This window comes from Onychostoma macrolepis, chromosome 07 (genome assembly GCF_012432095.1).
Source record: "Onychostoma macrolepis isolate SWU-2019 chromosome 07, ASM1243209v1, whole genome shotgun sequence".
In the NCBI taxonomy this organism is placed as follows: Eukaryota; Metazoa; Chordata; class Actinopteri; order Cypriniformes; family Cyprinidae; genus Onychostoma; species Onychostoma macrolepis.
Window position 1 is genome coordinate 34,710,079 of NC_081161.1, and position 26,872 is coordinate 34,736,950.

General features: G+C 36.2%; 5 protein-coding genes across 10 annotated transcripts; 3 read left to right on the forward strand and 2 right to left on the reverse strand.

The window, feature by feature from the left end:
• Positions 1-1,218: 1,218 nt before the first annotated feature.
• Positions 1,219-2,382, reverse strand: nedd8 (NEDD8 ubiquitin like modifier). Its single transcript, XM_058782453.1, has 4 exons — positions 2,104-2,382; positions 1,847-1,894; positions 1,683-1,765; positions 1,219-1,598 (listed from the first exon to the last, which is right to left on the reverse strand). The coding sequence occupies exons 1-4, from the start codon at positions 2,119-2,121 to the stop codon at positions 1,508-1,510; spliced, it is 240 nt and encodes a 79-aa protein (XP_058638436.1). The 5' UTR covers positions 2,122-2,382; the 3' UTR covers positions 1,219-1,507.
• A 150-nt stretch (positions 2,383-2,532) lies between these two features.
• gmpr2 (guanosine monophosphate reductase 2) lies at positions 2,533-7,349 on the forward strand. Its single transcript, XM_058782434.1, has 10 exons — positions 2,533-2,667; positions 3,066-3,191; positions 3,327-3,446; positions 3,550-3,633; positions 3,706-3,879; positions 3,958-4,039; positions 4,128-4,234; positions 5,163-5,205; positions 5,393-5,552; positions 5,915-7,349. Exons 2-10 carry the CDS (start codon positions 3,105-3,107, stop codon positions 6,102-6,104), a joined length of 1,047 nt encoding a protein of 348 aa, XP_058638417.1. The 5' UTR covers positions 2,533-2,667; positions 3,066-3,104; the 3' UTR covers positions 6,105-7,349.
• A 779-nt stretch (positions 7,350-8,128) lies between these two features.
• Positions 8,129-11,829, forward strand: si:ch211-216p19.6 (E3 ubiquitin-protein ligase TRIM39). 2 transcript variants are annotated; one of them, XM_058782415.1, is made up of 7 exons: positions 8,129-8,167; positions 8,487-9,043; positions 9,124-9,219; positions 9,836-10,069; positions 10,148-10,295; positions 10,454-10,480; positions 11,134-11,829. In XM_058782415.1, exons 2-7 carry the CDS (start codon positions 8,489-8,491, stop codon positions 11,706-11,708), a joined length of 1,635 nt encoding a protein of 544 aa, XP_058638398.1. In that variant the 5' UTR covers positions 8,129-8,167; positions 8,487-8,488; the 3' UTR covers positions 11,709-11,829. The 2 variants fall into 2 exon arrangements, with proteins under 2 accessions (XP_058638398.1, XP_058638397.1); XM_058782414.1 differs by lacking the exon at positions 8,129-8,167 and having other exon boundaries at positions 8,196-9,043.
• Positions 11,830-14,557: 2,728 nt separating this feature from the next.
• Positions 14,558-19,530, forward strand: zgc:153151 (uncharacterized protein LOC751646 homolog). 5 transcript variants are annotated; one of them, XM_058782425.1, is made up of 14 exons: positions 14,558-14,787; positions 14,893-15,014; positions 15,115-15,256; positions 15,451-15,696; positions 15,886-16,128; positions 16,320-16,403; positions 16,659-17,116; positions 17,220-17,318; positions 17,806-17,886; positions 18,009-18,101; positions 18,578-18,658; positions 18,784-18,852; positions 19,003-19,077; positions 19,217-19,529. In XM_058782425.1, exons 3-14 carry the CDS (start codon positions 15,190-15,192, stop codon positions 19,331-19,333), a joined length of 1,713 nt encoding a protein of 570 aa, XP_058638408.1. In that variant the 5' UTR covers positions 14,558-14,787; positions 14,893-15,014; positions 15,115-15,189; the 3' UTR covers positions 19,334-19,529. The 5 variants fall into 5 exon arrangements, with proteins under 5 accessions (XP_058638408.1, XP_058638409.1, XP_058638407.1 ...); XM_058782427.1 differs by having other exon boundaries at positions 14,625-14,641; XM_058782426.1 differs by having other exon boundaries at positions 14,558-15,003; positions 19,217-19,530.
• Positions 19,531-22,143: 2,613 nt separating this feature from the next.
• On the reverse strand, positions 22,144-26,481 carry LOC131543857 (ciliated left-right organizer metallopeptidase). Its single transcript, XM_058781672.1, has 14 exons — positions 26,349-26,481; positions 26,164-26,257; positions 25,957-26,008; positions 25,735-25,884; positions 25,239-25,364; positions 25,064-25,148; positions 24,780-24,925; positions 24,072-24,255; positions 23,868-23,934; positions 23,590-23,686; positions 23,369-23,470; positions 23,126-23,254; positions 22,907-23,031; positions 22,144-22,767 (listed from the first exon to the last, which is right to left on the reverse strand). Exons 1-14 carry the CDS (start codon positions 26,479-26,481, stop codon positions 22,530-22,532), a joined length of 1,728 nt encoding a protein of 575 aa, XP_058637655.1. The 3' UTR covers positions 22,144-22,529.
• Between the last annotated feature and the right edge of the window lie 391 nt (positions 26,482-26,872).

Sequence of the window (26,872 nt, forward strand, 5' to 3'; positions counted from 1 at the left end):
GCTCATTTTGAAACAATCTTATTCTCTAAACTATATGTGTAATAATTGTTTTATGGGACATCACAACTATACTGCATGCCTTCAAAAGGTAGTACCTCGCCCCAAAACATAATTTTGTGCTTCAAAACCTAGTTTTTGTGTCTGTAAATTGGCCTATGTCACCAAAATGAAAAGTTTTGACATCGTGTGAGCCATACTGGTCAAAATGTTTAGATGTTTTTTTTTTTTTTGGTAGACAATCGTTAAAATCTTTGTTATATACAAATGTGCTTTTTGTTGACATTGACTGTCAGTTTTGTCTAGCTGAATGCTGCTGTGTATCACACTGAGATTTTTAGATGCAGTTTTAACAGTAGATAAAAATGTCACTACTGAAGCACACAAAAAATAATATGCATATTTGTATGAATACATTTTTTAAAATCACTGTGGTGCATGTAAACAACAACAAAAAAAAAAAACATTCATAGATATCATAAATATATGTCTGACAGATTTTAAGAATTGAAGGGATCATTTTGCATGAGATCAATGTTTAGATTTTAATTTCACTAAAAATCAGTAAGCCATGTGCATTTAGTAGAAAATGGAACTAGCTTTTTTGCAGATGTAATAAAACTTGAAATTCGCATTTAGTGTGAACAATTAGTTTATTGTTCAGAAATCTGACCATATGTGACCATGGACCACAAAACCAGTCTTAAGTGTCAATTGTTCGAAATTGAGATTTATACAACATCTGAAAGCTGAATAAATAAGCTTTCCATTGATGTATGGTTTGTTAGGATCAGACAATATTTGGCCCGAGATACAACTATTTTAAAATCTGGAACCCGAGGGTGCAAAAAAATCTAAATATTGAGAAAATCGCCTTTAAAGTTGTCCAAATTAAGTTCTTAGCTATGCATATTACTAATCAAAAATGAAGTTTTGATATGTTTACGGTAAGAAATTTACAAAATATCTTCATGGAACATGATCTTTACTTAATATCCTAATGATTTCTGGCATAAAAGAAAAATTGATCATTTTGACTCATACAATGTATTTTTGACTATTGCTATAAATATACCCCAGCGACTTAAGACTGGTTTTGTGGTCCAGGGTCACATATTGTTTTGAGAAAAACATTCTCATTCAAGAATTGAGCCAAAGCAATTGAGGAAAACTTGAAAACCCTTTGAATGACGAAAGAATAAACACTGTTACATGCTTAAATGGTTGCATCGATTTTTATTGACAAACTGATACATCAGTTTTACCTTGATTTTTAACACTTGTAAACTTAACAAAAAGAGCACAATGATGCTCTTAACAAACTAACAGGGAGTGGCATTAACAGGAAAAAACTGATGAATATTCCAAGAACAAAGAATGCAGTGGCTACCACTCGTCAGTCCAGATGGTTCAAATGGTTTCTGGTGACATGTGCGAGTACACTGGATAACTACAGTGGCCAAGACAGGACTTGTGGTTACACAGATGAGAGGAGGAGGCTGCTGGGATGCTAGTGGACCCACCCACCTCTCAGTGCAAGAACCAGATGCAGCACGGAGCCACCCTGGATCTTGTAATCAGCTGCCGTTTTCTCATCATTCCTGAGGTGGAGAAGATGGAGGGTTTAGAATAAATCTACAGAAATATTCAAGAGCATGATTTAATGTGCACATGAAATGCATTACATCTGTTTTCCACTGTAGATGAGTCTCTGTTGCTGGGGTGGGATTCCCTCTTTCTCCTCCACTCTCTCTTTTATTCTCTCCACCTGAATAAAATGGACGCATCAATGCTCTTTACTGTCAACTTTTAACATTTGCTGTAAATCATCGAGCATTTTATATTGTACCTTGTCTGTGGGCTCGATGTCGATCTCGATTTCTTTGCCAGTGAGGGTCTTTAAAAACAATAACAACGATTAAGTCATTTAGACATAAAATTTCCCTCTGAATGGGTCTTTTATCATGTACACACCACAGTTTGTAATAATATTATCTATGTACTGTAATAATATGTTGTTTGATGCGCAATGCCTTACTGTATTTAATAAACTAATTACACTAGAACCGTGTAGAACTGTGCTGAATGAAAGAGTTCATTTCTTACCTTGACTTTAATTAACATTGTGGCTTCTTCTGTTTTAGAAATACATGCAGGGAAATTGAATGCGAATGTAATTAGGCGATGGTGGAAGAAGTTCAGATACCTCTAATCAAATTACTCCCACAGTTTCCCCACCGAAGTTCCTGCGTCTCTGAAAAATAATTCCTACCATTCTCGAGTCTGGAGGAAACGTTCCGGGGGTCCGTGTGGAAAATAGCGGGTTAATAACTTCGTAAAATGAAGTAATTGTTTAGATTTTTCTATTTAAATACACATAACTTCGCAAACTAACTCTGAATAACAAAATATTTAAGTTGTATTCTGACTGACCGGGAAAATTTAAATTTGCGACATTTAGTGCGACAGTACGCTGCAAATCAATCCTTGTCTGTAGTTTTTCGCCGAACGTTTGAACTTGAATTTGCACGCAAGCCGTCAGCATAAAGACTACAGTACATGCTGACAGCCGTAAACATCCGCCCTCCAAAAACGACCGCCTCCAACCCGGAAAGCGGTTTCATTCTCTTCCATACAGCTCTTCAAGGAGGTGCTCATCTGCAATTATAAGTAAGACTATATTTATATTGTAGCATGTATATATAAGAACATATGTGTCATTGTTTGTAATGGACAGAAAAAACATGTAGAGTCAAGATGACAGAAAAGCAGCAATTATGATCTCGTGGCCTAGATTATCTGACAGCTAAGACATGTGCAGAACAGAACCAGATGTGAAACATTTAAGGGTCGTTTAATTTTATTCTTTTTTATGATGCATTGTCAGAAATGGAATAAGTAACTGGTATTCTAAAATGTTTTATCATAGATTTAGAGTTTTTACATAGTTATGAAAGAGGATATTTCCTGTCTCACACTGTATAACCGTCCCCCTTCCTCAGCCTCTGCAGCTCCCATAACTGAAGAAGTGGGAATGTTTTTCTTTCCCTTGTCTTGTGTTTTTGCAGACGGTTAGTGCAGTCTCAAGGCCATCCTCTTCAGCAGCCATGCCACGTATTGAAAATGATATCAAACTCGACTTCAAGGACGTGCTGCTTCGACCCAAAAGAAGCACTCTCAAATCTCGCAGTGAGGTTAGTAACTCTTAATATGTTTTTATTTGCATTATAGATGGCATATAGAGTATTAGTTTGGTCTGGCCTCAGTGGTGCAATGTCAACTACATTTTAGGTTCACTTTCACACTCTTCTGTCTCTCATCTGTTTCAGGTGGATCTTGTGCGCAGTTTTACGTTCAGAAACTCAAAGGGAAGTTACCGTGGCATTCCCATCATAGCCGCCAACATGGACACCGTGGGGACTTTTGAAATGGCCTTAGCCTTACATCAGGTGTGAATGAAATCTTTTCTGATTTCACTGAATTACACTGCACATTTTGTCCTCTTAACCAGACATCAGGTTATTTTAATTATTCTAATTGTTTTTTTTGTAGTTTAGTCTCTTTACAGCCATCCATAAGCATTATTGTGTGGATGACTGGAAGGAGTTTGCATCCAAACACCCAGAATGCTTACAGGTAAGCAACATCTTTGCTAGAATTTAAGTCCACTAGACTGTTGATATTTAAATTATATCTTTGTTTCTCCAGAGTGTAGCAGTCAGCACGGGGACTAGTGATGGGGACTTTGAGAAACTGGTGGCCATTGTGGCTGCTGTACCTCAGATTCAGTACATATGTGTGGATGTGGCCAATGGCTACTCTGAACACTTTGTCAACTTCGTGAAAGACGTGAGGCAGAAGTTCCCTACACACACTATCATGGTCAGTTACCCAACAACAGATCAACATTTCATTGACATTGTCTCAATAGCAGTCATCTTAATATTTTGTATTTTGTAGGCTGGCAATGTGGTCACAGGAGAGATGGTCGAAGAGCTGATTCTCGCTGGTGCTGACATCATCAAAGTGGGCATTGGACCAGGTGACGTCACCAGTCGTCTATCGCCACGGTTTGGGATGGTGTTCAGATTCATATTACACCAGCTTCACACATATGTTCATGTGTGCAGGTTCTGTGTGCACCACTCGTAAGAAGACCGGTGTGGGTTATCCTCAGCTGAGCGCAGTCATTGAGTGTGCTGACGCTGCACACGGCCTGGGTGGACACATTATATCTGTGAGACTCTTGTGTTTCAGAGCTAAGTTCTTACATTGACCCTATAAAGCCTTGCATTACATTAACCCTATGCATTTCTATAGCCTCTAAATTATCAACATGAAAAACCTGTTACACATAGTCTACTCTGTCCCCTGACTGAAGGCCTTTTAATGTAGTTCTACAGCCATCTTCTGGTTTTGTTATGAAGTAAACATAGGAATAAGCATAATATTGTTATTAATATTTAAATATGAGCATTTATTGGACTGAAGCAGCTTGGGTTTACTTAATATTCCATATTTTATGTTTTAGGCTTTTCAGAATCGTTTAATTTTTTTCATCTCTTAATCGTTATTGTATTGCATTGCATTGCCTCTAAAAAATTTAAACTACAGAGCTTTGATCATAAAACTAAGCATTTAAATATAATTTACTATATCTAACTATTATTTTGAAATATAGCGTGACAGCTGAAATTTATATGCAATTTATGTAAGGGGTCTCTTATACTGTTTTAAAAATCTTATACTGTTAGCAATCAAATGTAATATTGCTTTTTGTCCATATAAAAAAACAAAAACAAGCATATTACAGTATCCAATATCATGCTCCAAATTGTGTATTTTTGCTCAGTTTGGGCCTAAAATTAAATTGAGGTTTTTCCTCCTCGAGTATAAGCTCCATATTCCCACTATATTACATGGGCCATAAAAGCCTGATGTATTAAATATGGACAAGAGACAAACACACTTTTATTTATTTATTTTTCAATTTTCGTTTGAAGATTCAATAAACTGTTCAATTTTAAACAAATGTTTTTTTCTGACATTATGTCAGGCTTTATAGAGTTAACAGTGAAGAGTAACAGATCATGCTGCTTGCGTGCTTTGTTAACATATAAGCTTTGATCACGTATTTGTGGTATCTGTTTTTCGTCTCGCTGTAGGATGGGGGATGCACCTGCCCAGGCGACGTCTCCAAAGCATTTGGTGAGTTTTGATAACACTGCATTGTAATAATACCATAAAACAAGAAAGCAAGACATTTTAGTAGCCACAAACATTGGATTCAGACATTACTTGTTGCCTTACTACCTGCGAAGGCCACATTTTTTAGATGTTGGTCACAACCAGTGTCACGTTAGGCTTGTGTTTGATTGGCTAAACTGTGTGACAGGAGCTGGAGCCGACTTTGTGATGCTGGGAGGAATGCTTGCTGGTCATTCTGAGAGTGCGGGTGAAATCATAGAGAAAAACGGCAAGAAGTACAAACTGTTCTACGGCATGAGCTCAGACATGGCCATGAAGAAGCATGCAGGAGGTGTAGCAGAGTACAGGTAAGCTCATGAGAGAGACACTATCATGCTGGAGCTTGTGGACTATTTTATCTAGTGGTTTGTAAATTACATAACACAAATATTGTTTGGTAAATAAGCAATCAAGTAAACTTTAATTATATAACACATTATAAAATACAGATTCCTTCAAAGCAGCTTAACAGTAATAAACAGGAAAATAACAGAATCAGTCCTACAAACTTCTCCAAATATGATTCAAATTCTGCTGTAAGCAGTTTTAAAAAGACAATAGCATCATTTTTCATCTCAAGTGTCAGAAGGCATAAATATTAAATCTATAATGGCCAGTTTGATTTACAACTGCATTTTGATTTTCGTTTGATTCATTTTTGTGTTTTCAGGGCGTCGGAGGGTAAAACGGTTGAAGTGCCTTTCAAAGGGCCTGTGGATGTGACGGTGAGAGATGTGCTGGGTGGAGTTCGTTCCACCTGCACATATGTGGGTGCTGCTAAGCTTAAAGAGTTGAGTCGTCGTACCACCTTCATTAGGGTGACCCAACAGCTCAACACAGTATTTGGAAATGATAATTAAGCCAGTCTAACCAGGTCCATATTGGGCCAAATTATGCCAAATCCATGCAAAGGTCATTTTATTCTCTCTGCGGTCAGATGCACACATATGCATATTCACTCACAAACACACATACACCTCACATCATCTTTTAGCGTTGTAACGAGTATTTTTGGACTTGCACATAAGCTTTTGAATTCAAAGGCTTTCCCCAGATGCTGTATTAAGGCCTAAAGCAACTGCATGGCCTTTCGTTTTTTTGATTCATCACTTTGAAAACTTCTAATTTCGGAAATTAACTGTTGAGTTTTTAAGGACACTGTAATACCGACTTCTTACATTCTGTCTCATTTTAGTCATATACTACATTATAGTAACCGATGAGAACATGCATTTGATTTAACTTCTTACACTGTACTGATAGTGTATGTTTTGTGCAGTTTATGTTTTAGTCTATAGCCTTAAAATCTTGAGTTTGTTCTCTGTTCATTTGTCTAAACAACCTTTGTTAGAGCCTTATATTATATCCAGAAGATTTGGGTACTATTTTAGACTTTGTTGTAGACTTTAGCACAACGTCTATGCCTAATGTCTTATATTTATATTATATTTCCTGGATTTTCTGATAACATTTTTCATTTTGTTCACTGGACCAACGTAGATCCTTGAAAGGATTATTAAAGTATTAGTGGTCTGTTATACGATATGCTAAATACGTCTGTTATGAACAACCATTATATTATAAAGAATATATTTGAAGACCAAGAAAGAGTATTTTTTTTAACCCTTTTAATGGATATTCCTGTGTTTGTATGTAACAAATGCAGTGATATTACACAATCTTTTGACATCTTAATCAGTTTCTATAAAAGTATTGGCATGATTTTATGCATTTGAGCTTGGTTTGATCATTAGACCTACTGCATACCTAAAACTTTTCTATTCAACTCATAATCATTTTGAACACTTTTGACATTCCATCACAGTTTGTGTCCTTATTGATTGTGATTTAAAGTTGCTGCTGGGCTTGATATGAATGACTGTTGAAGAAATAATTTTCCCCACTTGCATAGTTTGCTGAAAACAAGACGGACCCTCTGTTGGCTTATAAGTAGACAGTTTAATTTGATCCATATTGATATTTATCTTTCATTAAATCATTTTTAATCTTTATATCATATATTTTAGCAGTTCGAATTATTTCAGATGTTTAATTGTTAACATCCCTGTATTGTATTGTGAAAATAAATAATTTAGAAAATCACTAAAGAATGACTTGTGTTATTTGCATTGTAGGTACATAATGTTTAATATATTTAGCAAAATAAAAGGTTACACTTTATTTTGATAGTCCACTTTAGACATTCTACTAACTATAAGTAACTTTATAACTACATGTCAACTAATTCTCATTACTTTGCAACTACATATCTACTAACTGTCAGAGTAGACGTTTAGGGTTAGTAGAATAAGTTGACATATACTTGCAAGGTTTCTCATAGTCAGTATGTTGTGTTAGAAGATATTAAGCAGACAGACTACTAATACTCTAATGACTGCTAGTTGACATGTAGTTGCAAAGTTACTTACAGTTAGTAGAATGTCTAAAGTGGACTATCTAAATATTTGTATACAATTTGAATACACATAATTGTGTTTGTGACTATAAAGCCTATGTTTGTCACGGTCAGTGTAAACATGTTGGCGCTCCTTCTTTTCTTGCTTAAGGTTTATGAGCCATAATTTATGCACAACACATCAGATACATACAATTCTGAAGATTTCTCTGATTTCCTCACAGATTGCTTCTTACTGAGAACATTTACTCACGACTGAATCTGTTTTCACTGAAGCAGGGAGAAGGCAGTCTCAGAATGAAAGCATGTTACCACACAATACATCAGAATACAGTCAGTTACTACATAATTGCATGGGAGGGGTTACGATGTCACATATTGTGAAAAAAAGAAAAAGAAAAGGTGACGTGTGTACAATGAGGAAAAGGTGACAATATACGCTCTCCTTCCTCCTGCATTACACCACAGCTGCACTGAGAACACACAAGAACCCACACAGACCTAGAGGTGAGAAAAACATAGAATTTGTTAGTGAAATGTGTTCCTTTCTAAGTGCTTGTTCAATTGGTGCATCACCCTTTCTTTTTAATATGATTTGGTTGTGTATGAGCAATTGTACTAAGGCTATTATTTTAAAAGACACCTTCAAACTTTACTTGTACCTTCATGCAAATCTTTACTGTAATACCAATTAAATTATTTTATTTGATATTTTACAGCCCATATCAAAACCAGTTTGACAGGTTCAATTTGTTTAAAAAGGAGGGGCAAGTAGAGATATCTTGTGTGTTTGCACAATCATTTGGTTGTTTTTTTCTCTCTCTAGCGATGGCTTCTTCCATCAGTTCCCAGGTTGAACAGTACCTGTGTTCAATATGTCAGGATTTCTTCACTGACCCAGTAACCATTCCGTGTGGACACAACTTCTGCATAGAATGCATCACTCAACACTGGGACAGCAGTATGGGCACGCAATGTCCCCTTTGCAAGAAGAACTTTCACTTGAGACCAGATCTTGGCATCAACAGAGAATTCAGAGAGCTCATTGAAGGACTGAAGAGGGGAGAAAGTCCTGTCCAACCTGGTGCAGTACCATGTGATGCCTGTACAAAAATAAAGAGAGGAGCTTTGAAGTCTTGCCTGCATTGTGAAGGATCTTTCTGTAAAACTCACCTAGAGCCTCATAACACTGTAGCAAAACTGAAGAAACACAAACTTATCAACCCTGTGGAGAATCTGGATGATTATATATGTCCGAAGCATGAGAAGCCGCTGGAGCTGTTCTGCAGAGATGATCAGAAGTGTGTGTGCCTGTCGTGTATGACCAAAGACCACAAAACCCACAACACTGTTCCTGTAGAGAAGGAGAGTGAAGAACGGAAGGTGAGAGATGCTTAATCTGTATCTATGCTTCAATGGCTTTCAAACTTTGCTGTAAAGAAAGTTCGATTTTTTGTCCCCAGTCTCAGTTAGGGAGAAGACAAGCCGAGGTTAATTTGATGATTCAGAGCAGAATGAAGAAAACTGAAGAAATCAAATGCTCGGTACAGCTGAGCAAGGTTAGTCTTGTTGTAAGTTCATTGCAAAGTTTTATTTATTGTGGTCAGAACACAATATTGATTGATCCCATTTATTATTTACATTTGGCAGATGCTTTTATCCAAAGTTATTTAAATTTCATTTTAGCAGTTCATTGCATTCCTTATCTATACCTGATCTCCCAGTAGTGGCCAGTATCAGATTTAAGGTTTTGATTCTGACTTTCAAAACTGGAAAAGCACCTCCTTACCTCAAACCTACAAGTCAGCTAAGGTTACTGCGTGAGCAACGCCTTGTTCCTTCACAATGAGGCGAAAAGTCACTCTCCAACACCTTCACCCTCTCTGTTCCTCTCTGCACTGGTACAACCTAACTGCTGAGACCATCGCATCTTTCAAACAGACCTCTTCCACAAACACTTAACCACATACGCTCTTAAACCAATGCACTTAAACACACACTCACACCCCACAAAAAATCTTCTCTGCATTTCACCTCTTCTCTAGCTTGCATCCAAAATTAGTTCAACAGTAATAACACTCTTTTGTGAGCCACTTTAGATAAAAACGGCTGCTAAATGCATAAATGTAAATTTGGTGGTCATATATTAAGACATATACATTATCCTTTACTTAGCAAAGTTCAGAAAAAGAAAAAGCAGACATTGTCAAGCTGTTCACTGATCTGATGGACTCCATTGAGAGATGTCAGTCTGAGCTGCTGGAGGTGATCGAGCAGAAGCAGAAAGCAGCAGAGAATCAGGCCATGCAGCTGATTAAAGAGCTGGAGCAGGAAATCGCTGAACTCAAGAGGAGAAACAGTGAGCTGGAGCAGCTCTCACACACTGAGGATCACCTGCACCTCCTACAGGTCAGTGTTTCTCTCTCTGCTCACGTCACAGGATAACACTCAACATGCTGAAGGATTCCTCTCTCTCTCCTCCTTTAGATTTATCCGTCCCTGTGCAGCCCTTTAGACACCAAGATCTGGGCTGGGATCCATACTGACACTCATCTGAAAGAGGACGCTGTGAGGAGAGCCCTGACAAAGCATCAAGATTTTCTCAGTAGTGCAATGGTGAAGATTACAGGAAATGGTGAGCATGTTCTGTATTTTGTCTTGAATTTTTATTGTGAATACATTTAAATATAATTATTTGTAAGCATTCAGCACTGTTAAAAGATAAGACTGGCACAGTTCTACAAATTATTTGCATACATTTTTAGAAAATAATCAAGTGTATTGTTTCCTCAGAGCTGAAGAGGATTGAGAATTTTACAGGTACAAGTCATCTTTGTCATTTTCTTACATCCATTCACAAAAATGTTTACATTTTTGAATATATTGTGGGCACTTTTAGCCATATGAACTATTAACAGTCTTAAAACTCACTTATCTTACTACTTTAATTTTGTCAAACAATGTCCAGCAGTTGATATACATGCATGGTTCTATTTTTTCTGAAGGTCATAAAAAATACAGAGTCTCAATTTCACATAGCTGATTGATTTCATAGCTAGCATTTTATGCTTAATTAATAGATACAATACATCATTTGACAAAATTAATGAGTAATTGGAAATTACACACAAATTCTACTCAAAAGTTAATTTTTCTTTGATGTTTTTCACAAATCACATGTCTCATATTTCATCTCAAGCTCTTGAATGACACTGAAAAAAAACAACTGTTTAAAAAATATATGAATAATAGAAATTATAAATTAATAGGACTGCATTAGAAAACATCATAGTTATATATAGTAATGGTAATTCATATTTTTATATTAATTACTATTACTATTTACTAATACTATTTTAATGGGACAAATACAGAAAAATTTGATGAAAGACCAATGTACTATTGCGTATTGTTTATATACAATGCATATATGTTAGAAATGTCTGCTAATCATATATTCTGATCTCTCTCAGTGAATGTGACTATGGATCCTGAAACAGCTCATCCTAAACTCTTCTTGTCCGAGGATGACAAACAAGCTGGATATGGAGAAACACGACAGATTGTCCCAGACACTCCGTGGAGGTTTGATACATGTCCCAGCGTCCTGGGGAAGGAGGGATTCTCCTCTGGGAAATTTTATTTCGAGGTGCAGGTGAAAGGGAAAACTGAGTGGGATGTAGGTGTGGCGACGGAGACTGTTAACAGGAAGGGAATAATTACTCTGAGTCCAAGGAATGGACTCTGGACTCTGTGGTTGAGGAATGGAAGTGAGTTTAAGGCCTGTGACTGTCTGTCTGTCTCTCTCTGTCTAAAAGTCAAGCCCCAGAAGGTGGGTGTATATGTAGACTATGAGGAAGGTCTGGTCTCATTTTATGATGTGGAGTCCAGGTCTCATATCTACTCTTTCACTGGTCAGGCTTTCACCGAAAGACTCTATCCATATTTCAGCCCAGGCTTTACTCAAGGAGATAAAAATTCAGCCCCACTGATCATTTCACCTGTCGGAAAGAATAAGTGTATTTTAGCCAACTATAACCATTTGTAATTCAAATAAAATGAATGAATGAAGGAAGAATGACTGACAGTGTAATACATTTTTTTGCTAGTAAGACTACTTTCTTTTCACAATAATGTTCCAATTACAGTAACCTCAAATAAAGATGATCTTTAAACTTGAAAATTTGTGATGTTTTGGATTTTTACTAAATATTTTAATGAGCCCCAAGACTGTGTCACAATATATAGCAATACATAAATTCAACAATATGTTTCATGGATAGCAGCAATATATTGTGTATAGTTTAGATACATTTAATTTATATTTACATTTTTCTTCTCATACTGTGTAAACAATGATCAACAATATAATATATATATATATATATATATATATATATATATATATATATATATATATATATATATAAGAAAATACAATATTTAAAACTTTTCATGAATTAAAACAACATTAAAATGTGCACAACATTATACATATATATACAACATATATATATATATACATATATAACACAACATATATATATATATATATATATAAATTTAAATATTTTAATAAAATATATACTTTAATGAAATGAATACTAAAATAACACTGATTGATGGTAAGTAATGGCATGAGGAATACTGCAAATGACAACTCAATCGAAAAAATGAGGCGAAGTTGCGGAACCTTTATTTAGTAGAGGTGAATCTATACTGTGCAGAACCATTTTCAGAATCAGAATCTGAGCTTTTATTGCCAGGTATGTTTACACATACGAGGAATGTGTTTTCGTGACAGAAGCTTCCACAATGCAACAGAATGACAGTGACAGAACAAAAACACAGATAATAAAAGAAAATAAATAGAACAAGTAAATAGGAAATAACAATATACAAATTTACAATTGTATGTACAGGTATATTACAATAGACAGTTTTGTATGTAGCCTACAGGTATATTATGTGCAAATTCAAAATGTAGACTAAGTATGTGTGTTAGATAAATAAGTGTATAAATAGTGTTGTGTGTTCCACAATTATTGTCAAGTGTTCATAAGATGGATTGCCTGAGGGAAGATGTTTATGCTTTTTATGTTTGTTTATGCCTGTTTATGCTTTTTTATATTTCATCTCCATCACTGTTATCAGCTGCATAGGTTTAAAAGGTCTTTAAAACATATGAAAATGAATGTTAAGAACATACAGTGAGGAAAATAAGTATTTGAACACCCTGCTATTTTGCAAGTTCTCCCACTTAGAAATCATGGAGGGGTCTGAAATTGTCATCGTAGGTGCATGTCCACTGTGAGAGACATAATCTAAAAAAAATCCAGAAATCACAATGTATGATTTTTAACTATTTATTTGTATGATACAGCTGCAAATAAGTATTTGAATACCTGTCTATCAGCTAGAATTCTGACCCTCAAAGACCTGTTAGTCTGCCTTTAAAATGTCCACCTCCACTACATTTATTATCCTAAATTAGATGCACCTGTTTGAGGTCGTTAGCTGCATAAAGACACCTGTCCACCCCATACAATCAGTAAGAATCCAACTACTAACATGGCCAAGACCAAGAGCTGTCCAAAGACACTAGAGACAAAATTGTACACCTCCACAAGGCTGGAAAGGGCTACGGGAAATTGCCAAGCAGCTTGGTGAAAAAAGGTCCACTGTTGGAGCAATCATTAGAAAATGGAAGAAGCTAAACATGACTGTCAATCTCCCTCGGACTGGGGCTCCATGCAAGATCTCACCTCGTGGGGTCTCAATGATCCTAAGAAAGGTGAGAAATCAGCCCAGAACTACACGGGAGGAGCTGGTCAATGACCTGAAAAGAGCTGGGACCACCGTTTCCAAGGTTACTGTTGGTAATACACTAAGGCGTCATGGTTTGAAATCATGCATGGCACGGAAGGTTCCCCTGCTTAAACCAGCACATGTCCAGGCCCGACTTAAGTTTGCCAATGACCATTTGGATGATCCAGAGGAGTCATGGGAGAAAGTCATGTGGTCAGATGAGACCAAAATAGAACTTTTGGTCATAATTCCACTAAACGTGTTTGGAGGAAGAAGAATGATGAGTACCATCCAAGAACACCATCCCTACTGTGAAGCATGGGGTGGTAGCATCATCTTTGGGGTGTTTTCTGCACATGGGACAGGGCGACTGCACTGTATTAAGGAGAGGATGACCGGGGCCATGTATTGCGAGATTTTGGGGAACAACCTCCTTCCCTCAGTTAGAGCATTGAAGATGGGTCGAGGCTGGGTCTTCCAACATGACAATGACCGAAGCACACAGCCAGGATAACCAAGGAGTGGCTCTGTAAGAAGCATATCAAGGTTCTGGCGTGGCCTAGCCAGTCTCAGACCTAAACCCAATAGAGAATCTTTGGAGGAGCTCAAACTCCGTGTTTCTCAGCGACAGGCCAGAAACCTGACTGATCTAGAGAAGATCTGTGTGGAGGTGGGCCAAAATCCCTCCTGCAGTGTGTGCAAACCTGGTGAAAAACTACAGGAAACGTTTGACCTCTGTAATTGCAAACAAAGGCTACTGTACCAAATATTAACATTGATTTTCTCAGGTGTTCAAATACTTATTTGCATTGTTATACATTGTGATTTCTGGATTTTTTTTTTTTAGATTATGTCTCTCACAGTGGACATGCACCTACGATGACAATTTCAGACCCCTCCATGATTTCTAAGTGGGAGAACTTGCAAAATAGCAGGGTGTTCAAATACTTATTTTCCTCACTGTATGTATAAATCCTTACCCTGTTTATCACATTGTTTATTGTATCGTATATAATAGTGTCGACGCTGTGTCCAACCGCTAGGTGATCGGTTTTACGTGGTAGGTAGGCTATAGCTATAGCTGAAGTTAGTATTTAGTAGAAAGAGAAACTGTTAAGACGTTTTCTCTCTTGCTTGTTATAGAAGCTGTTTTATTCGGACAGATCTTCACTGGTATGTGATTAAAAATGTATTTATCTGAACAGTGAATTATTGTTCATGTTAATTTAAATGCCTTAATCGATAACTGATCACCTTACAGCAACTTATTTTCAAAGGGCTAGGTGTTCGGCTAATATTGAGAGGAAACTTTGTTCCGGGTAGGATAAAATGGCAGTACACCTGTTCTTTTTTTAGTTGGAGACATCCAGTGGTTTCGGCCACTTTGCATATTCAGAATAAATTTGTTTTGTTTTTTCTTTCAGAACAATTCTACCTTCTCAGTATTGGGTGCAGGCAACTATTAACAGAACAGCCGTCTTCCATTTGTTAGGCTTGCTGTAAATCTCAGCTGAAAACGACTTTTGAATTGATATGTAATTTATATGTACGCTACTTGTTTGTCTGTGTCATTCTTGTAAAAGAGATTAATTCTTTCACTTTTAACTTAACTAAATAATGATTACTGGTTAATGATTATTGTGAAGGAGTGGTGACATCCATTATGTGATAACGTGAATTCTGCAACAACGTTTTGTAAAAGCCGGTGGATTATATAAGAAATGGCAGAACCCTTCTCAACACCACCAAAATGCAGACATAGAAGAGGCAGTATTGACTTGCCGCCATGTAAGTCTTTGTGGTTTGAGCTTACAGTAAATTCATCTGATAATAAAATAATGTGTATGTGAATTCACTGAACATGAACTACTAATATGTTAAGTATTGCATTGCATCACAATGTTTTGCTGCTTCATTTTGAATGGATATTTGGGTGAGTATTAACATTATTATTTATTCCAAGTAATTTCCCCATTTTCCAGTTATGAATAGCCACAGCATTCCTCTTCAGACTGAGGAACGCAAGTGTCCAGTGTGTCTGGATGTGTTCACAGATCCGATCACTACTCCATGTGGACACAACTTCTGCAAGAGCTGTCTGAAAGAATGCTGGGACAACAGTCAGGATTACAAATGCCCATATTGTAAAGAAACATTTAGCAAAAGACCTGAATTAAAGAGCAACACAGTTCTTAGAGAAATTGTGCAACTCCTTGACAAAAACACAGGTACGTATTTATTTTAAAGTTCAAATATTTAAAAAAAAAATATATATATATATAGTCTCTAAACTCACTCCAGTGTGTCATTAATGTTCACAAAACTAACTGTACACAACATTTGCTATTTTCAGAACAAAAAATTTGCACTTCACACCTGAGAAATTCCTGAAATTAATACATTTCTTTTGCTTTCAGCCCAGTTATGCGTCAGTGGTCCATTATCTGAGGAGCTCCACTGTTCCATCTGTTTGGATATATTCAGTGATCCGGTCACCACTCCATGTGGACACAACTTCTGTAAGATCTGCCTGGAAATGTTCTGGGACAACAGTCAGAAATGCATTTGCCCATTTTGTAAAGAAACATTCAACAAACGTCCTGATCTAAGGTGCAACACGGTTCTTAGAGAGATTGTGCAACTCTTTGAGAAAAACACAGGTAAATATATTTGTATTTCTAATGCATTTTTATAATGTGAATTTTAGCTAGTAACATGCTTAGTTTGATAAGTAACAGAAGTACAGTGTAAAATAAGCATTCATCTTGTTATATAATATTAATGTCCAAAAGATGGCATATTTGTTCATGCATTTGAGACTTCAGAGTTCATTTTTGCACTTTTTTTAAAGGCTACAAAAGGGAACCCGTGATGACTGAATATTCACAACCATTAGAAACGGAGGACCAAGAAGAGACTCTGTCCAAACCTTCAGGTAAACAATAATAAACTGAGATCTCCTATTTTTCTTATAAATATATATTTCAAATATAAAGATGCTAATATTTAGCAATACTATCTCTAAATATACTAGCAGTAATGGATAAATTGGCTTCTTTGTATCAAACTGTTTGCAGATATTTTAGAAATATTTATATACTGTATATAATGTTAGTATTGTATTTATTTTCACATATTATTTTTGGGGTTTTTTGTATGCTAAGTATTTTTATATATTTTTTCTTTTCAGTAACAGCTTCTTCAAGCTGCGTCCTGACAGAAAACCTTCAGTGTTTAATTTGTCTGGAGCTGTCCACTGATCCCACGATGACCCCATATGGACATAACTTCTGTAAAGCCTGCCTGAAGGAATGCTGGGAAAGCAGTCATGATAACACATGTCCATGCTGTAAAGAAGATTTCACCAAGAGAGTGGATCTTAGACACTGTGAGCATCTGTTGTCTCAGCCTGAAATCCTGATGTGGCAGAGCTCTTACCTGGACTCTCATGAGAAAGTCATAAACATAAAGCAAGTCGTGATGCTTGACCTTGTGGAGGATATCAATCCTAAAATAATCCAGAAATATAACATAGCTCTGCAGATGTTCTGTGGAGAGGATCAGATGTCTGTGTATCAGTCCTGCACTGAGGGAGACCACAAGACTCACAACACCGTTCTTGTAGAAGACAAGAGTAAAGAGAAAAAGGTAACAAAGAATGATCATTTATTTACAACAACAAACGGTAACTAAAAAATCTTAAAACATACTGGATGATGTAAAGCATCTGTATTTTCCCCTCTCATCACAGACTCAGGAGATGAAGACGCACACGTTTGTGCAGCAGATGATCCAGGACACAATGAAGATAGATCAAGAAATCAAACACTCTGAAATGAAAATGAGCAAAGTGAGTCTTACAACATATTATTAATTTATTTAAAAATGAATGTCAAGCCATATTCTAAACCACCTGTCCTATGTAGAGTTGCAGGTGCAGCGTAAAAACTATTATAGTATTAGTGCTGTCAAACGATTAATCGCATCCAAAATAAAAGTTTTTGTTTACATAATATGTGTGTGTGTACTGTATATTTTATTATGTATATATAAATATACACACATGCATGTATATATTTAAGATAAATACGTTATATTAAATATATTTATATATAATATAAAATATATACATTTAAATACATGTAAATATTTACAAAATATATACTGTGTGTGTTTTAGATATACATAATAAATATACACAGCACACACACATATATTATGTAAACAAACACTTTTATTTTGGATGCGATTAATCGCTTGACAGCACTATATATTATATTATATTATATTATATTATATTATATTATATGTGTTTCATCTGATTACCTTTTTATTAGAAATACAAAAGTGAAGAGAAAGAGGAAGCAGACAACATTGAGCTCTGCACTGATCTGAATTACACCGATGAGAAATGTCAGGTACTGAGATCATGTACATGTTTTCTTAAAGCACTAGAATCATAAAGTCATTTATGATGTTAACATTTTAATAAGTTTTTATATTAGTATATTGAGCATCTGTATTTTCCCTCTCTTCACAGACTCAGGAGATGAAGACGCGTGTGCAGCAGATGATCCAGGACACAATGAAGATAGATCAAGAAATCAAACACTCTGAAATGAAAATGAGCAAAGTGAGTCTTACAACATATTATTAATTTATTTAAAATGAATGTCAAGCCATATTCTAAACCACCTGTCCTATGTAGAGTTGCAGGTGCAGCGTAAAACTATTATAGTATTAGTGCTGTCAAGCGATTAATCGCATCCAAAATAAAAGTTTTTGTTTACATAATATATGTGTGTGTACTGTATATTTTATTATGTATATCTAAATATACACACATGCATGTATATATTTAAGATAAATACGTTATATTAAATATATTTATATATAATATAAATTATATACATTTAAATACATACAATATTATACAATATTTTCAAAATATATACTGTGTGTGTTTTAGATATACATAATAAATATACACAGCACACACACATATATTATGTAAACAAACACTTTTATTTTGGATGCGATTAATCGTTTGACAGCACTATATATTATATTATATTATATATGTGTTTCATCTGATTACCTTTTAATTAGAAATACAAAAGTGAAGAGAAAGAGGAAGCAGACAACATTGAGCTCTGCACTGATCTGAATTACACCGATGAGAAATGTCAGGTACTGAGATCATGTACATGTTTTCTTAAAGCACTAGAATCATAAAGTCATTTATGATGTTAACATTTTTAATAAGTTTTTTATATTAGTATATTGAGCATCTGTATTTTCCCCTCTCTTCACAGACTCAGGAGATGAAGACGCGTGTGCAGCAGATGATTCAGGACACAGTGAAGATAGATCAAGAAATCAAAGTGAGTCTTACAACATATTATTAATTTATTAAAAACTATTATCTATGTTCCAAACCACTTGTCCTATGCAGCGTAAAACTATTATTATATTGTGTATTATACAACTGTGATATTATAATGATTTGTGTGTTTGATTTGATTTTTAATTAGAAAAATGAAGAGAAAGAGAAAGCAGACAACATTGAGCTCTGTGCTGATCTGAATTACTCCATTGTGAAATGTCAGGTACTGAGATCATGTACATGTATTCTCGTGAAGTCATTGCTGATATACAACACATTTGTTTAATATCATTATATTGATACAAATTTACATGACATTTAAACTTGTGGTAAAGCTTATGTTTGTTGCTCATCTCTCACAGATGACACTTTTTGAGCACTGGGCGAAGACCAGGATGCAATTTGTCATTTCTGCTTTCATCCTCTTGTATCCACAGGATGTGGCCTTTGCTGTCAAATTCAGTAACCTTTCTTTTTAACCAATAATTCTGTTAATATATTTAGAAAAATTAAAATGATATTACATATTTTAATCACAAGTCCACGTGGTTGTTGGGTCTATTACTCTTTAGTATCATAATCCTGTTGATGAATTCATGTTAAAAATCTTTTTAATGTAGTTTATATTTGCTTGTTAAATGTGACCCTGGACCACAAAACCAGTCATAAGAGTCAATTTTTTTTAAACTGAGATTTATACATCTGATAGGACAATATTTGGCCGGGATACAACTGTTTGAAAATGTGGAACCTGAGGGTGCAAAAAATCTAAATATTGAGAAAATTACCTTTAAAGTTGTCCAGGTGAAGTCCTTAGCAATGCATATTACAAATCAAAAATAAGTTTTGATATATTTACGGTAGGAAATTTACAAAAATATCTTAATGGAACGTGACCTTTACTTAATATCCTAATGATTTTTTAGCATAAAAGAAAAATCGATAATTATCACTCATACAATGTATTTTTGTCTATTGCTACAAATATACCCATGCGACTTAAGACTGGTTTTGTGGTCCAGGGTCACATATTACCATTGTACTAACTATTTTGCTATATGATTGTTTTTTTTTCATTCTGTTCTGTTTTAGTGGTTTGTTCATATGTCAAGTACATGACTGTTTATATTATTTACTATTTCCAAATAAGAAAAACAAAGTACAAATCGTAAAAAAAAAAAAAAAAAAATCTTTCTTCAGTATGCATAAGCATTTATTGGTTAGATGAAGAGTGTAAGCACTGGCTTCCAGGCATTGCTGTTTATTAATGGAATGACTTGTATCTTGCTCAACTGGTCATGTCTGGGATGACGGCACCTGTTTTTCCAAAATGAGTAAAGTGAGCAGACAGAAGAAATGTTTGAGAAACTGGCTTGGAAATTATCTTTGTTAGTTTGCATAAAAATTCCACACCTTGAAATCACTGTTTGATTGCAGCTCTTTTAGATTTTGCTCTCATTTATTTACTTCATGTTGTAACCACATCATTTGAAAACTTCTGTAATCTTGTTGGCTGAATAAATCACAAGATTAAAGGATCACGTTGCTGTCCATTGACTTTTGTATGTTCACATAAAAGCCTTACAAGACTTTAAATAATAATTATATATTGATTTGTACCAGTGCTGTTTATATACATAATACAGGTGCATCTCAATAAATTAGAATGTTGTGGAAAAGTTAATTTATTTCAGTAATTCAACTCTGTGAAACTCGTGTATTAAATAAATTAAATGCACACAGACTGAAGTAGTTTAAGTCTTTGGTTCTTTTTTTGATTTTGGCTCACATTTAACAAAAACCCAACAATTCACTATCTCAACAAATTAGAATATGGTGACATGCCAATCAGCTAATCAACTCAAAACACCTGCAAAGGTTTCCTGAGCCTTCAAAATAGTCTCTCAGTTTGGTTCACTAGGCTACACAATCATGGGGAAGACTGCTGATCTGACAGTTGTCCAGAAGACAATCATTGACACCCTTCACAAGGAAGGTAAGCCACAAACATTCATTGCCAAAGAAGATGGCTGTTCACAGAGTGCTGTATCCAAGCATGTTAACAGAAAGTTGAGTGGAAGGAAAAAGTGTGGAAGAAAAAGATGCACAACCAACCGAGAGAACCGCAGCCTTATGAGGATTGTCAAGCAAAATCGATTCAAGGACTGGACTGAGGCTGGGGTCAAGGCATCAAGAGCCACCACAAACAGACGTGTCAAGGAATTTGGCTACAGTTGTCGTATTCCTCTTGTTAAGCCACTCCTGAACCACAGACAACGTCAGAGGCGTCTTACCTGGGCTAAGGAGAAGAAGAACTGGACTATTGCCCAGTGGTCCAAAGTCCTCTTTTCAGATAAGAGCAAGTTTTGTATTTCATTTGGAAACCAAGGTCCTAGAGTCTGGAGGAAGGGTGGAGAAGCTCATAGCCCAAGTTGCTTGAAGTCCAGTGTTAAGTTTCCACAGTCTGTGATGATTTGAGGTGCAATGTCATCTGCTGGTGTTGGTCCATTGTGTTTTTTGAAAACCAAAGTCACTGCACCCGTTTACCAAGAAATTGTGTAGCACTTCATGCTTCCTTCTGCTGACCAGCTTTTTAAAGATGCTGATTTCATTTTCCAGCAGGATTTGGCACCTGCCCACACTGCCAAAAGCACCAAAAGCTGGTTAAATGATCATGGTGTTGGTGTGCTTGACTGGCCAGCAAACTCACCAGACCTGAACCCCATAGAGAATCTATGGAGTATTGTCAAGAGGAAAATGAGAAAAAAAGAGACCAAAAAATGCAAATGAGCTGAAGACCACTGTCAAAGAAACCTGGGCTTCCATACCACCTCAGCAGTGCCACAAACTGATCACCTCCATGCCACGCCGTACATGTATGTGCACCTGTATATGTATGTGTACTGTGTATATTTATTATGTATATATAAATACACACACATGCATTTATATATTTCAGAAAACTATGTTATGTTTATATATTAAACATTTATTTATAATATAAATTATATACATGTAAATATTTTCAAAATATATACTGTATGTGTGTATTTATATATACAAAATAAATATACACAGAACACATATTATGCAAACTAAATTTTTTATTTTGTATGCGATTAATCGCGATTAATTGTTTGACATCACTAATTTGTACATGAATGACTGAATAAGCAAGCAGAAAAGGGCTAATGGATTATACAACAGCAATTAGCCCCCGGTTTCACAAACAAGGCTTAAACCTATTCCTAAACTAAAATGTAAGTCTGAAATTTGCAATGAATGATCTTAAAACATATCAGTGCTGTTTTGTCTCATGATGCACACCAGTAATGTTTTTTTCTAAGGCACGTTTATAAAAATTACTTAAATGTCCTAATTGAACAGTGGCCTAATCCTGGTTTAGTCTAAACCCTGTCTGTGAAACCAGGCCTAAATGTTTTACAATTAATTAATATTAAGCTTCACATTTTTATATAAGCTCATCATCTTTCAAGTGCCCACACTAGATTTAAGAAAAAGGACCTTGACCTGTAAAGTCTATTTATCACATCACACCTTTACTATCTTCATCATACAAATATTTTAATATATGCATAGCCAAAAAAGACATGTTGTTATAATTTTTTATTTTTTTTACTTTTGAATCTTATTATTTGTCCACTTTTGGTTCTGCTATCGGTTTCTTCTGATGCATTGGGTGGGAGGCGTCTGTGGCCTGTATGAAGGCTCACTGGAAGCATGTACTCTGACCCTGGCTGATAAACACTTCCTGTAGATGAGCACTCCAGTAGACAGTAGAGAGAAAGCAGCCATGATGCTCAGCACTGCTGCCTCAGACACTGTGACAGAGGAGCGACGCATGAGGCTGGGATGAGGAGTGGACCTGTCTTTCTCCATCACATCATCACTACTATACAGAAAAGATATAATATCTTAGCAAGAGACTCAACTGACAAGGATACACATTGTGTTTTGAGTTCTGTAACTGTTGACATATTTTGATGCACATAAAACACTTTTAAGATCTGAAAATAAAAGATTAGACTAACCTCTCAATGGATGTGCCAACGTTTAGAAGGTCATCTGCCTTTTGTCTTGATGTAGGAGGAGCTAAATCAGAATATATACATATTCTGTTGTCTGGACAGAAAATGAAACCCTGATAACCAGACACCTACATGATTTAGAGACAGAAAGTTATAACAAATAAAAAGGCAGCCGAGTGCTATGTAAGTCATTACGCTTATCCCAATGATTTTCTCACTAACCTCAATGCGCTTTCCTGCTGGACAATCCAACCAATCAGAATCCATCACCTGAATTTGATATTTGTTTATTCCAGTGCACCTGCGTCTGTAACAATGACCTGCCACTGGTGCACTAGCGGTCACGTTATTCTAATAAAGGGAGGGTAAGGAGCCTTTAAAAGTGAATCTAATATTGTAAAACTGTAGCTTTTACATCTTTAAACATTCATAAATATTTTGGTGAGATGTGAGAACATGTGGTACCGGTCTGGTGAGGTTGGATATGAAACAGCGGCTGTCTGAGCCATATATCTCTCCACTCCAATTCATTCCACTCCTCTCATTCTCCTCTTTCCAGCACTCGCTCTGATGAAGACAAGTGGCATTGCACATGAAAATCATGAGGGAAATTTTGTTATAATGACAACAAAGTGAGAGACTTGTGAAAGAGAAACAGAAGTCTAATCAGAACACAGCAGACTCACAGCATTAGCCAGGGGTTTGAAAATGTGGCAGCCATCCAGGTACTGATCAGTGAGACACTCCCCCTTGTGGAGGTGAAGGTAATGACAACCCAGTCCACTGGGAAGAAAACAGAAGACAGTTTATCAAATTCACTACATTTACTCAAAAAAATGTAATTAAATACATTTTCTAAAATATTTTAACAGCTTTACAAAGCCACAATTTCTTAACAATCTCACTTTCCAAAACTGTAAAATATAGCTGTGATTGTTCAAAAGAGCATTATTTGTTTGATTACCTGTCTGTACAAAAGAAAGCAGAAGAATTGCGACAGGTAGAGACAGACCCAAACTGATGGCCTTCACCTAAAACACACAGAAGCACACCAGAAACGGTAAATCAGTGAACTCGCAAGTCCAAGTTTTGACTCTAGTCTCAACAAGAGCATAATGTTTATCAAACACGTCAACCAGCAGAATGGACTCAGCAGTGGATGTCTTACCTTCTCCCCACACCAAGCTCTGAGCTCGACTGAGGTTCACTGAATACCAGCCCGTGTCCTGGAGGGCAGCGAGTGTGATGGGATCGATCCGAATCAGTGATGGCTCCACCAGTAAAGCTGCCATAATGGAACCCTGAAGCACACGAGCCTCCCAGTGTGACGAGAGACCATCTGGACCAGCATCCTGAGAGGAAGAAAGACGGGGAGGGGACGTCTTTGAGTCCATCATCTGTGTTTTACATTAGGCAGCAGCTATTTATAGCATTTTGTTCATACTAAGTGCGAACAGTGACAGATAATATAGATGCTAAAGTAAAAGGGGAAATATGTTTTCTGTACTAAAGGTATAATATCAACGCAACAGTGAGCAGAAGTAGTGAAAATAGATTTTGCCAACAAGTTTGGATATTTGCACGTTATCGTAGTAACATGTTTTTATTTAAATACCTTAGGGTACCTTGTAAATGCCACGATTTACCCTATCATTCAAAAGTTTAGGGTCTGTAAGATTTTTAATACTTCTGGAAGAAGTCTTTTATATTTCCAAAGGCTGCATTTGATCAGAAATACAGAAAAACTGTAATATTGTAAACTATTATTACAATTTCAACTTTTTTCGACAAAAAAATGACTATGGTATAAAGTACTGTATATCAAGATTATGGTGCCATGTCACTGGTACAGTAGTGTTTTGTATGCAGTGGGTACCTTGTTCTCTAACGGAGCTCCAAGGTCAGTGTGGGTAGAGTTGAGGTGTTTCTGCATTTCTTTGATCACAGTAGGAGAATACAGTCTAACCTGGCCCGTCTCATCTGTGCTGGTCACCTGACCATGAGACCAGCAGTCTATGCCAGCTTCATAACACATACACAGTGACAAATATGACCAGTAAATGCACAACATAACAAGGCTATGGTGAACACCATAACTCTAATAGATATTTATCCATTTACATAAAGAACATTTAGAAAATCTAAAGCAGTGCTACCTACCCTGAGAGGAGAGAGAACAATCCTTCCATCGGCTGAAGAGCTCTTTACTGAAGCCCAACACGTGGAACAGCTCATGGATCACTGTCTGTACCAAAAACAAAATAACAACAGCGAATGCAATCTCAATGTTTCTCTTTTTCAACAGTTCACTCTTCTCAAGCACACTCACTGTCACCTGCACAAAATGCTTGTGTGTGTATTTTTCCATACTGAGAGTCTCTCTACAGATGATCATAGTCCCAGCCAGAGGACGCCCCTCTGAATCTGTCTGACAGTGAGCAGCATAAGCCAGTATACTAGACTGAAGAGACAGAGGGGTAAAAATGTTAGATACTGTGAGACAACCTGCATTAATCTTAAAGGACTCAATATTGAAGACCCCTGACTTAATTACCTGCCTGTGGAAAACAAGGTTGAAAATTTGTCATGATGGAAAAGGAAGCATGTTACAGACTGTGACATGACAAATATTAAAGTAAAATATAGAATTGAAAGGTGTCATTTATCAAAGATATTAATATTCTAGTGAAGACCAAATTTATAGAAAGACCGTTTTTTCGTTTTTCAGTCTAGCCCATCATTTGCTTCATTACCTGCCTGTGCAAAACAAGGTTAACACATTGTTATTAATAAAAAGGAAAATATATACAGATCCCAGTGATAGTCTCTACCTCTGCTTGACATTTATCTGTGCTGTGAGTGAACACATACAGCAGGAAGTCAGTGTCAGGAACTCCTGTCCCCTCTGGCCTCAGCACTGTCCGGACTGGATGCTCAGGATGTGGATAAACAGCACAGGCATTCAGGTGCTCATCTGGGATCTGTTAACAGGCAAAACTGAGCAATAAGTGCAATATTTTGAGTAATGTGTGTTTATGTATGAGAAGACTCACAATTATGCCAAGGCAGCTCTCAAATCTGTAGTTCTCATTGGCTCTGCCACATCTGAGGAGAATGACACATGGTTGACTAATTATAACGCATTGTTTTAAACCAGTAAACATCAAAATTCATACTACTACTAATACTTACAGAACAAACAAATGACAGAGCTTATGAAGTAAGTTCTCAGAGCAGAGAAGAAGACATGTAAAACATACTTCATGTGGTTAACAGTGCTGCTGTTTCTCCAGATGAATTTGCAGTATTTGTTTATGTCTCTGTTCAGCAGCAGACTGTCTTGAACTCGCCTCACTATCAACAAACATCCAAATATGGGATAAATCCGAATTTCTGTTTCACTATACATGTTTTGTCTGTACTTCATATAAAAAACACCACACACCTGACAGTAAACTGGATACTTCGCTCACAGCCTCATTGACTGCAGTCATTAGTCTCTCTAGCTCCCATTCTGTGAGGGCCAGGCTTTCTGAGGGGACCCAGCTCTTGATTCTGATTGGTTGTGGATCCGTCATGGATCCACATGTCTCTCTGCTCTTTTAGGTCTCTGATGTTTTGAACTGTGGGGCGCTGGATTCTCCTCTGATGCGGTTTCACTCAAGGACCAATGACCAGAGGTGTACTGACCAGTGGGCGGGGACACAACTTTGACTGATCTCTGAACTTGGTCAAAGATGCACTTCTCCCAAGTACATGGAAACCATGGCAACAGTAACATGCCAATACAAACACAAGGCGCAAAAGGCATTATTTACTATAGTATAAAAGACAAAGAAAAGCACAATAAATAAAATAAAATAAATCAGCATCATTACTCCAGTCTTCAGTGTCACATGATCCTTCAGAAATCATTTAAATATGCCAATTCTATGCTCAAGAAACATTTATTGTTATTATCAATGTAGA

Excerpts from the sequence above, each read along its gene's own strand:
- si:ch211-216p19.6 (XM_058782414.1), top strand. The coding sequence starts at position 8,327 with ATGCAAATCTTTACTGTAATACCAATTAAATTATTTTATTTGATATTT. Across the intron at positions 9,220-9,835 it reads GCTCGGTACAGCTGAGCAAG|CAAAGTTCAGAAAAAGAAAA; the intron begins GTTAGTCTTGTT and ends TCCTTTACTTAG. Across the intron at positions 10,296-10,453 it reads GGTGAAGATTACAGGAAATG|AGCTGAAGAGGATTGAGAAT; the intron begins GTGAGCATGTTC and ends TTGTTTCCTCAG.
- gmpr2 (XM_058782434.1), top strand. The coding sequence starts at position 3,105 with ATGCCACGTATTGAAAATGATATCAAACTCGACTTCAAGGACGTGCTG. Across the intron at positions 3,634-3,705 it reads AACACCCAGAATGCTTACAG|AGTGTAGCAGTCAGCACGGG; the intron begins GTAAGCAACATC and ends TTGTTTCTCCAG. Across the intron at positions 3,880-3,957 it reads TCCCTACACACACTATCATG|GCTGGCAATGTGGTCACAGG; the intron begins GTCAGTTACCCA and ends TGTATTTTGTAG.
- zgc:153151 (XM_058782426.1), top strand. The coding sequence starts at position 15,190 with ATGGCAGAACCCTTCTCAACACCACCAAAATGCAGACATAGAAGAGGC. Across the intron at positions 16,129-16,319 it reads ACTCTTTGAGAAAAACACAG|GCTACAAAAGGGAACCCGTG; the intron begins GTAAATATATTT and ends CTTTTTTTAAAG. Across the intron at positions 17,887-18,008 it reads ACACCGATGAGAAATGTCAG|ACTCAGGAGATGAAGACGCG; the intron begins GTACTGAGATCA and ends CTCTCTTCACAG.
- LOC131543857 (XM_058781672.1), bottom strand. The coding sequence starts at position 26,481 with ATGACGGATCCACAACCAATCAGAATCAAGAGCTGGGTCCCCTCAGAA. Across the intron at positions 26,258-26,348 it reads AGTATCCAGTTTACTGTCAG|TGAGGCGAGTTCAAGACAGT; the intron begins GTGTGTGGTGTT and ends GTTTGTTGATAG. Across the intron at positions 23,032-23,125 it reads CAGCAGGAAAGCGCATTGAG|GTGTCTGGTTATCAGGGTTT; the intron begins GTTAGTGAGAAA and ends TAAATCATGTAG.
- nedd8 (XM_058782453.1), bottom strand. Across the intron at positions 1,766-1,846 it reads ACATCGAGCCCACAGACAAG|GTGGAGAGAATAAAAGAGAG; the intron begins GTACAATATAAA and ends CATTTTATTCAG. Across the intron at positions 1,599-1,682 it reads ATCTACAGTGGAAAACAGAT|GAATGATGAGAAAACGGCAG; the intron begins GTAATGCATTTC and ends TCTCCACCTCAG.